General features: G+C 41.7%; 1 protein-coding gene and 1 non-coding gene across 2 annotated transcripts; both read left to right on the forward strand.

Annotated features, from left to right (window-relative positions):
* The first annotated feature begins 672 nt into the window (after positions 1 to 672).
* rpl21 (ribosomal protein L21) lies at positions 673 to 7,840 on the forward strand. The gene is made up of 6 exons (XM_033022819.1): positions 673 to 730; positions 3,234 to 3,312; positions 4,793 to 4,854; positions 5,764 to 5,876; positions 6,923 to 7,073; positions 7,716 to 7,840. Exons 2-6 carry the CDS (start codon positions 3,246 to 3,248, stop codon positions 7,803 to 7,805), a joined length of 483 nt encoding a protein of 160 aa, XP_032878710.1. The 5' UTR covers positions 673 to 730; positions 3,234 to 3,245; the 3' UTR covers positions 7,806 to 7,840.
* LOC116974777 lies at positions 6,399 to 6,529 on the forward strand. Its single transcript, XR_004412437.1, has one exon. It is a non-coding gene; the product is annotated as a small nucleolar RNA SNORA27 (small nucleolar RNA).
* Positions 7,841 to 10,979: the final 3,139 nt, after the last annotated feature.

Genomic DNA, 10,979 nt, shown 5'->3' on the forward strand with positions numbered 1-10,979 from the left:
AATTTGTTCACCTTACTTCACAATGCCTCGGGATATTTTTCTACACCGCAGGTGACGTATAAATTGAGGTTTCTGCTAGTGAGCAGCTGCAAGAACATATTGTACTCAGTTGGGATTTCTCTCCCCTATTGTTGAATTCTGATCTTAAGAATAAATATAGTCATTTGGCGAGATAAATTTCAATTTGACTATTAAACTCTTTTGTTAATTGACTCTATTAAACTTTCATAATTGTAACCAGAACATATTGGGTAAGGGCAGCTGGGGGCCTCGCTTATAAATGCACCTTAGTTTCTTTTCACCCAGATAAAGTAGTTCAGCTAAATGTTAGCTCAGATTGATTAAAAAAACAATATCACTTATACTAACTAAATCATGTCGAAATTGAATATGTGTGACCTCATCGTCAAGGAAACTCCTGGAATAATTCTAAGAGGAATACAAAAGGAAGACAACTCACATTTGAACAAAGTCACCATGGAGCCAACCCACTCGCCTCGAGTCACGTGACGTCCGACTTCCTGAGTTCAATACATAATTTGGCTATTTTGATTATCAATAACATTTTTATATGAAGTGTTGGCGCGATGGTTAGGTGCAGACGTGTGTGCATGAGGGATTTGTAGGTATGATTTTGGTGTGGAGGCGCGGCTCGGGCAGTCCTGCCGTTGCTATGTAAGGGGCGCGAGGCCCCCAGCCGCCCTTTCCGCCGAGCGGCGCCATCTTGCAGGTAGCGGGTTGTTGGAGCGGCGCTGGGCCGCGGCCACGGATACCGGCTCCATACCGCCGGCAGCGGCCTCCGGGCACTCGTGGGGGTTGGCGGCAGTGGGTGGCGGCGGGATGGTGCCGGCGGTGGAGCTTTAGGGGGGCGATGGATGGGTTTTGCGAGCAACTGTGGCCCCGACATGTGGCGGGGGGCCTGGCCTCAGGCTGACGGGGACAATCCGCACCGCAGCCCGAGTCCCCGTTCACACGGGCCCGGCCGGCGCTTGCACACACCCCGCGGTCCGCTCCGTGGAGCTTTAGTCGGGCCGCAACTGGAGTATTGCGTGCAGTTCTGGTCGCTCCCATTAAAGGAATAACGTGGTGGCTGAGGAGGGGGTGCAGAGGTGGTTTACCAGAAAAAAACAGCATCTGTAGTTCCTTTTTATTGTTATTTACCAGGATGTTGTCTATATTAGAGAGGTTCAGTTAGGGAGAGGTTGGATAGATTTGGATTGTTTTCTCTGGAAGGTTGAGGAGAGACTTGTTAGAAATGAGAGGCATAGATATAGTAGACAGAACCTTTTTCCCCAGGGTGGAAGTGTCCAACATTAAAGTGCATAGTTTTAAGGTGAGGGGAAAGTTTAAAGCAGATATGCAGGGCATGTTTTTTTTTTAATAGAGGGTGGGGGTCTGGAATGCATTGCCAGGGGTGGTGGTTTAATGCAGATACAATAGTGGCATTTAAGATGGTTTTAGATAGGTACATAGAAGCAAAGATCCTATAGCGAAGCAAGATAGACCACTCCTTCTAAATGCAATGGGCTGACGTGTAGTATAGAGCGGAACGTGGGCCTTTTTTTCATCCATTTCAGTAACCCGACCCGACTCGCAGTATAATCAACGTTGCGGGGGAACAGTTTGTGTTAATAAATTATAATTCTGAAAATGAGAAGATTTTTACCAAATAACTTTTCTTTTTACGAGGATGTTTCCGTAACCAGCTTCCGTCTCCGCACTAGTTATCTTTGGTGCGGAAATGGAAGCCAGTTACGGAAATGGGGCCGAAAATTACCCATGAATCTGCCCATGACCGTACTACATCTTTTTCGTCGAGTGATCTATCCTGCTTGCTATAGGATCTTTGCATAGAAGTGCCGTGAATAGGGGGATATGGATCAAGTACAGGCAGATGAGATCAGTTTAACTAGGTGTCATGTTCGGCACAAACAGTGGACCGAAGGGCACTTTCTTGTATGGTACTTTTCTACATTATAGCAAATCGTGGGCTGCAATTAAATTTGTTCTTTATCAATGATTGAGGTGCCTGCAGCACACGGCGGCGCAGCTGGTGGAGCTGCTGCCTCTCAGAGCCGTAGACTCGAGTTCAATCCTAATCTCGGATGCTGTATGTGTGGAGTTTGCACATTCTCCCTGTGACTATGTGGTTTCTCCTGGGCACTCTGGTTTCTTCCCACTTCCCAAAGATGGTCTTGGGGGTTTGTAGGAAGGAAACTTCACAGTGGACTAAGGTTATGGGTATATAGGGTGATTGGCCTTTGGATGAGAAAGTAAGATAACATTGAACTTGTGATGATCTATGATCAGTCTGGATTTATAGTCATATACAGTGCTGGAACAGGCCCTTCAGCCCAACTTGCCCATGCCGACAAAGATGACTTGGTGTCTATAGAAAATGAAAAGAGAAAGTAGAAACAATGAACTGCAGATGCTGCTTTACATAAGAACACAGTGTTGGAGTAATTCAGCAGGTCAAGCAGCATCTGGAGAACATGGATAGGTAACGTTTCGGGTCGGAACCCTTCTTAAGATCTGAAACATTACCTATCTATGTTCTCCAGAGATGCTGCCTGACATAGAAACATAGAAAATAGGTTCAGGAGTAGGCCATTCGGCCCTTCGAGCCTGCACCGCCATTCGATATGATCATGGCTGATCATCCAACTCGGTATCCCATCCCTGCCTTCTCTCCATACCCCCTGATCACTTTAGCCACAAGGGCCACATCTAACTCACTCTTAAATATAGCCAATGAACTGGCCTCATCTACCTTCTGTGGCAGAGAATTCCACAGATTCGCCACTCTGTGTAAAAAATGATTTCTCATCTCGGTCCTAAAAGACTTCCCTCTTATCCTTAAACTGTGACCCCTAGTTCTGGGCTTCCCCAACATCGGGAATAATCTTCCTGCATCTGCATTCCTGACCTGCTGAGTTATTCCAGCACTTTGTGTCCAGGATGACTTGATCAGCTGAAGGGCCTATTTCCATGTCCATTCTTTCAAATCAATAATTTAAATCTAAAAAAAAGTAGCTGTCATTTGACTCATGAAACGTAATGCAAAAAAAGTGCTGGAGTAACTCGGCTGAAGGAGGGTCCTGACCCAAAACAACACCTATCCATGTCATCAGAGGATGCTTGGTCTGCTGAGTTACTCCAGCACTTTGTGTTTCTGCAAACCATTGGGTACGTTGTATCTTCATTTAAATCTTGTGCTTGTTCATTTTCAGTGAACGTCCAAGATGACCAACACCAGGGGTAAAAGGAGGGGGACGCGATACATGTTCGCGAGGCCATTCCGCAAACATGGTGAGAATCCTTAATTTTACTGTAGCTACTGATCTATAGATTGAATGTTTTGTTTAGAAAACTCAGAAGTATGGTTTTGATCGAATAAAGACATGTCCAGGTGTCAAATCCTTCCGAATCGAGTCTACTGACTTTCCTTGGGATTTTGCAGACAAAGGAGCTTTTGTGCCTCTTACTGTCCAGTGATCATAGAGGTGCTGACTGAAGTCCAGCTATTTGGAATAGAGGAGGAGAAATAGAAAGTACACCACATGGCGTGTTTCAAATAAACCCATTTGAAGATATCAAGTTTTGAATTCAAAATAAACTGAATGAAACAATGCCTGATTTATTACCTCTCTGCCCTTTATGAAGATGTTGGTGTAATTTTGTTTGGTTAATACTGCTATAATGTGTATTTCAGATGATGATTTAATTCCTATGATTGCCTCATGATGCAAGCTGAGCAAAATTATTTCACCGGTTCTGAGAGCATCTAGAAAATTTGGCATTTTAGAGTTTTGTTGATTAGCTTTGATTAAAAATTGGAGTTGGGGTGTATGATGGGCATCATCATTCTGGAAAAATATTAATAAAAGCTTTACAGATACCCTCGTTATAATGGATCATTGGGGGGGGTGTCCATTATTGTCGATTGCTGTAACCGAGTATGGGATTCGCTCTGACCACATAGCGGTCATTCTGTGAAACAAGTTATTTTCAAATACAAAGTTCTTTGTAATAGCTAAAAATGTGTTGTTACTGCAATGTAAAAAGGCGTTTGTTATATTGTTTGTGTGCCATTGCACAAGTGTCAATCAAAATAATTGATTGTCAATTAATGCCCTCCTGCAGTGTAACTAGCAGCCCATGTCCTTAAAGGGACAGCTCCGTCCACTATAACAAAAATCAATTAAAAAGAGGTCTGTGATAACGAGGGTAGACTGTATTCTACTTCAGTATGTCATAGGAAATTAGTTTGCATGCATATAATTTATGTTCCACCATTTGTTATTTTATTGTAACCACACTTCCCTCCTAGCTTTGGCAATCTTTCACCCGCTTATGACATATCTGGGCACCTCTACATTAAAAATATTCAAACACTCTGCATTCATAGTTGTTTTGAATTCCAAAAAACACTCGTCAATCTTGAGAGAGATAAAATGTTGCCTAATTTTTGTTTTAAATGACCATCCCCATTAACTGCAATCCCAATTTTAGATTCTTGCTCGAAAGGAAACATCCACTTCACATCCACACTGTCAAGGCTCTCAGGATCTTGCATTCCGATTAAGTTTCTTCTCATTTTTCCATATTCTAACAAATACAAACCTAGTCAGTCCAGCTTTTCCTTATGTGACACCAAGGAAATTCTTTTCCTCCATGTAGTGAAACAATATTTCTATTTATTTATCTTTATTGCATTGGATTGTTTGATGATGTAGGAATTTTGACTATTTTCTATGTTCTATGTAATTTGTAAAATGTTATTTTTCAGGACCTGTTCCCCTTTCTACCTATTTCAGTATCTACAAGAAGGGAGATATTGTTGACATCAAGGTATTTATTATTATATAAGCTATTTTATAGCAAAATATGCTGCCGTTTTGCAGCAGAAATTATCCCTGAACACTGGACATGAAATATTTTTGAGAGAAATATTAACATACTAAATTAGGTATTTGTTGTTTTGGGGAGTTCGGTTAGATTAAGAAGGTGGCTGTTTTTGCTGAGCATTTTGCATTGTACCCTTAATTAATCCTTTAACTGACCATGCTTTATATTTTTATAGTTGAATTTTAACATTTTAATTATTATTAATTCCCAGAAATTATTACAGGTGTAAATTAGAAATGGCAGTAATGAATCTCAGGAATCTTGGTTAGAATCTCACACCCTGACACTAATAATACTCGAGCCTCGATTCTCTCAACAGCTTGATTTTTGGGCCTAATGGAGCTTGGTTTGTGCAATGTGCTGTGGCGATGGGACTGAAGATCAATGTCGGTTTAGTTGCTTATCTTGTGAGAGAATAGATATAGTTTCAGAGCTATGGCGTATTCCATAATTCTTGGGTTGCAAAAGTTAGCATTGAAGGCTTTCTTGTGCTCCTTCAATACTGGACACTACTGCATTTACCCTTCCTGCAAACCATCCCACTGTTAGCAGTTTGTTTTGTTTGGTATACAGACTTTGAACTGTTGGCATTCTTTCTCTATTTCTCTTTGATTCATTAGTCTTTCTCCTTTAACAAACCACACGTTAGTTGCAAATTGGCATATCTGTACAATGGAAAATTAATTTGTTATCTTGAATTGATGTATAAAGACGGGTTGAAAGACTGCCTTTTAAATCTTTTATTAACTTTTGTTTGGATAAGCTCTTTTTCTGTATTATCTTTATTAAACTTTGCTAATAGATATTATTTCAAAACTTGCTGGGGTAACAATAAATGGCCTTTTTCTTCAGGGCACGGGCACGGTTCAAAAGGGCATGCCCCACAAATGTTATCATGGGAAGACAGGAAGAATTTATAATGTTACACAACATGCTGTAGGCATTATTATCAACAAGCAAGTCAAGTGAGTATAAAAGATTTGGTGTTTTTTTTAATGTTGGAAAATGTTCCAAAGTATTGCAAAGTTTTGATCAGAAAGTTTGGCATTACGGCACAAGGGGTTATTTGGAAGGCTAATCAAATGAGTGGGTTGAATTTTGATTTTCTTTCAAAATGGGGTGTGGGGGAGCTCTCTGAAGAGGGTGCCGTTGGCTTAGGTGACTAGGCTGGTATGGAGCAATGTTAAGGAAGAGGGTTTGATACTGATGGAAGTATTGGAGGTAGGGTAGGATTGGAAGTTGGCAATACAAAACTCCAGATATTTGCCTAAATATAAGGAAGAGTGGAGAGAAGGAAGAAGGCAAGAAGAGCACGATGCAGAGAACTATAAATTGAGTTAACTGTCTGTACATGTGGATGCAGTTCGATTGATTCTGGAAGGGTTTAACTGACTGACAGCTCCGGATATTTTAGAGGAATAATTGCATGAGACACAAATGTAAATTTTGTTTGTATTTTTGTGTGGGTAAATGTAAACCATTTCATGTCACCCCTCTTCACTTTGCCAAGAAGACATGTGTCTTTATTGGTCATTCAAGTGGGGTAGAGTAAAATTTCCTTTTTTTAAAAGCCCAGGTATTTTATATTTTATTTGGGTTTCTATCACTAGGGACATTAGTGAATATTGAAGATTTGTTGTCATACCTTTTTGGTCTAGTCTTTCAAAACTAAATTTATAAAACTCTGTTTCTCTCCCTATATCACGTTTTAAAACTATATTTAAAACATATAGCGAATAGTATGACCATCGTAATACTACTGTGCTTATAGATGCAAATTAATTTCCGTATTTAATTGGGTGTGGAGAGTTTTATTGGGACTAATGCAACAAGTTAGATAAACTTGCATTTTACTAATTAAAGCTATATTTAGGAATATTTATTCCTTAAACTATTTCTTATATTAATGTGCTGTATCATATAACATTGTAGGCATTTTAAATTGTAAACTTTAGTCAATTGTTTAAGTAGCAGTGCCGTTCTAATTCAGTTGCTTTGATTTGTATCCTAGGGGCAAGATTCTGGCCAAAAGAATTAATGTGCGTGTTGAGCACATTAAACATTCAAAGAGCAGAGACAGTTTTCTGCTTCGCGTGAAAGCGAATGAACTGGCAAAGAAAGAGGCTAAGGAGAAGGGCACCTGGATCGAACTGAAACGCAAGGTAAGGACAGCCTGTGTGTACTACATTTTAGACACCATTCAATGGTATTATTTGCCAATCTTCTTATCAAGTCCACACACAAGATTAGAAGTTGTTCAGCCAGAGCTGAACACACTTCTCGGCATCTGCATACAATGGTGTCTATTTGCAAATGAATTGATGGGGTTGGAAGTGCAAAAACGCATCCTACTGTTGCATTTCGTGTGCAAATGTTGAAGAGTAAAATTACAGCAAATGAATTGTCAGTAGAAATGAGGAATTGGCGATGCTGGTTTATACCAAAGATAGACACGCAGTGCTGGAGTAACTCAGCGGGTCAGGCAGCACCTCTGGAGACAAAGGATGGGTGACATTTCGGGTCAGGGCACTTCTTCAGACTGAAAGGAGGAGCTGGAGGTGAGAAAAGGCCACCACAAATGACCCCAGGCTGGGCAGTGCCTGGTAAACCCATTGTTGGCTGGGGAAAGTGATCTCAAGAGGACAACGATGTGAGGAATTGTGGGTTTGGTAAAACATTCTCAAGGTGGTTGTCAGTGCAATTTAAATAAGCACCTTTTCAAATGTGCTCTCAATCCAGCATAAGATAGAACCATAGATTGAAACTAAGTAAAATGTTTTACATGTGAATTTTCTGCTTTCCAGCCTGCTGAGCCCAGGAAGGCACACTTTGTGCGGACAAAAGCGAACAAGCCGCAGCTGCTGGAGCCCATTCCATATGAGTTCATGGCATAATTGTTCAAATCAAATAAATGTCTTATAACTCAATTATATATTAACTGTGCATTCATTTGTAACTTTCCAACTTGCTGGCTCAGTTATAGGTGCCATTCTGTGACTGGCAACTTGCTGATATATTTTCCAACTGGCTTTTCATGTGAACAAAGATGGGAACAAAGTACCAGCTATGATCTTTTTGACTACAGGCACAAGGAGATAGTTAGCCTATCCTTGTGTAATTATTAAGGAGAGTGAACACCTGTTACCTGCAGACCTAAAACTCAAGACAGGAGTCGGCAACCTTGTTCTGCATAGGGGCCAGGACCCATGTCTGAGCAGATGGCGGGCCACATCTATCGCCATAGTGTGACTTGGTGTTGTTTTTCGCATTAGTTTTCACGTGTTTTTCAATTAGTTTTCTGCAGTTCCCAGGTCCCTCGCATGCCCTGGGACTGGCTGCAGTTCCCAGGTCGGCTCGCCTACGCCGGGACTGGCTGTAGCGCCCAGTTCACCTGCGTGCCCCGGGCCGTGCTGCAGTTCCCAGATCAGTTCACTTGCCCCGGGACTGGCTGCAGTTCCCAGGTCGGCTCGCCTGCCCCGGGACTGTCTGTAGTGCCCAGGTTGCCTGCGTGCATCGGGACTAGCTGCAGTTCCCAGATCAGCTTGCGTCCCTGGGACTGGCTGTAGCGCCCAGGTCGCCTGCGTGCATCGGGACTGGCTGCAGTTCCCAGATCAGCTTGCGTCCCTGGGACTGGCTGTAGCGCCCAGGTCGCCTGCGTGCATCGGGACTAGCTGCAGTTCCCAGATCAGCTTGCGTCCCTGGGACTGGCTGTAGCGCCCAGGTCGCCTGCGTGCATCGGGACTGGCTGCAGTTCCCAGGCCATAGGTTGCCAACCCCTGACTTAAGAGGATATTGAAGGTTTTAATCACAGTTCCTTTGATTCCAAAATGATCCCATTTGGATTTGAAGGAAGCAAATGCAATCCCGTTCTGAGATGAGAAAGAGGTTAACTTGGTAGAAAATTGCTTGATCTATTCGCAGACCATGTTAACAACTTTGGAAAATCTGAATTAGTCGGAGAGTGGTTTTGACAAGACATGAGCAAGAAAAATGAAATGAATGGAGAAAATGGCAGAATAAAAAAAATGGAATGTAGGATATTTGAGTTTTAATGGTGTTGCACACGTTTTGGAGTGTATGGGTGGAGCTTTGCAAATGGACTTGGTAAAGATTGGAAATGGGTCTTTTGGGATGCCAATATGATTAGTCAGTTGCAAGAAACAATTTACTGGGGTTCAGATGTGCAATCTGTTATTAGTTCAAAGGAGCATATACAAGTTATGACCAGTCCAGTTTGCTTGCGCTTGCAAGAATGGTATTGGGTACCTGTGAACTGGAGATCCTGGCATAGGTGTAGTTGGGTGTGAAAGTGGAGCCAGTGACCAGGCACATAAGCAGGGGCATGACCAGATACAGGGACCGAGAGACGTGGTCTGGTGTCAGCAGAACTTGGGACATGGGTTGAATAAATTTTGGAGTGATATATTTGATATATTTACAAAGCTCTTCAAGTCAAGAATAGAGCCCAAAATGAAATGGATTATATTTGGAATAATAGGAGAAGATACCAATTTAAATAAAGACCAAAATGTTTTTTTTAATTATGGGTTAATAATTGGAAAGAAATTGATACTTAAATTTTGGAAAAATACAACCATACCAACTGTTAAAATGTGGATTAGGAATATGATGGACATAGCACGCCTTGAAGAAATGAGACTCCGACTAATAGATAAATATGACCAATTCTTAAGGAGTTGGTCTCCTTTCATCGACTTTTTGGAATCATGTGATGCAGCGGTACCATAAGGATTGCTGATTTCAGTTCATGACGTGGATAGATTTACATCTCCGAATATAGATTTGAAAAATTCTCTTTTAAGGGGCCTTCTCTTCTATTTCTACTTTCCACTTTTTTTTTTTTTTTTTTAAATTCTTTTTTATATACACACTTCACGTTTTTCTACTCTCTACCGTCTATTTTTCTACTTTTTCCCCTTTCTATTGTTTTCTTTTTCTTGTCTTGCTTACTTCCTTCTCATAACATAAAACTGGAGGTTGTACATAGAATGGATTACGGTATGACATAGTTGGCACCTAAAATTAGGTGCCACTGTATTGTTTTGTACTGTATTAACTTCTAATAAAATAAACAAAACAAAAAAAAAAGAACTTGGGACATGGGTGACTGGAGGTAGAGGCAACGGTCGAGGGTTACTGTGGGGTGAATATGTGCCTGGCTGCACCTATACATGTGCTCGGTAATACATGGGCATTACCTTCAATGCAGCGGGACCTGGTCTCCACCACCTTGGCCCCCTTGTTACTTAATTAGGATCTTTCTCTGTGAAGCCCATGTTTTAGCTGATAACAATGAAACACATTAAAGAATACCACAGCAGGGCATTTAGATATGGGAAAATGAAGTTTGATTTGAGTATAGGAGCAGGGAGGTTCTACTGCAGTTGTACAGGGTCTTGGTGAGACCACACCTGGAGTATTGCGTACAGTTTTGGTCTCCAAATCTGAGGAAAGACATTCTTACCATAGAGGGAGTACAGAGAAGGTTCACCAGACTGATTCCTGGGATGTCAGGACTTTCATATGAAGAAAGACTGGATAGACTCGGCTTGTACTCGCTAAAATTTAGAAGATTGAGGGGGGATCTTATAGAAACGTCCAAAATTCTTAAGGGGTTGGACAGGCTAGATGCAGGAAGATTGTTCCCTATGTTGGGGAAGTCCAGAACAAGGGGTCACAGATTAAGGATAAGGGGGAAATCTTTTAGGACCGAGATGAGAAAAACATTTTTCTCACAGAGAGTGGTGAATCTCTGGAATTCTCTGCCACAGAAGGTAGTTGAGGCCAGTTCATTGGGTATATTTAAGAGGGAGTTAGATGTGGCCCTTGTGGCTAAAGGGATCAGGGGGTATGGAGAGAAGGCAGGTACAGGATACTGAGTTGGATGATCAGCCATGATCATATTGAATGGCGGTGCAGGCTCGGAGGGCTGAATGGCCTACTCCTGCACCTATTTTCTATGTTTCTATGACCTGAATGGACAATTCATTTGGACAGGCAATTGCATGGCAACATCACAGGTCCATGACTGGCATCTACTTCTTCGT

This window comes from Amblyraja radiata, chromosome 6, assembly GCF_010909765.2.
Source record: "Amblyraja radiata isolate CabotCenter1 chromosome 6, sAmbRad1.1.pri, whole genome shotgun sequence".
Lineage (NCBI taxonomy): Eukaryota > Metazoa > Chordata > Chondrichthyes > Rajiformes > Rajidae > Amblyraja > Amblyraja radiata.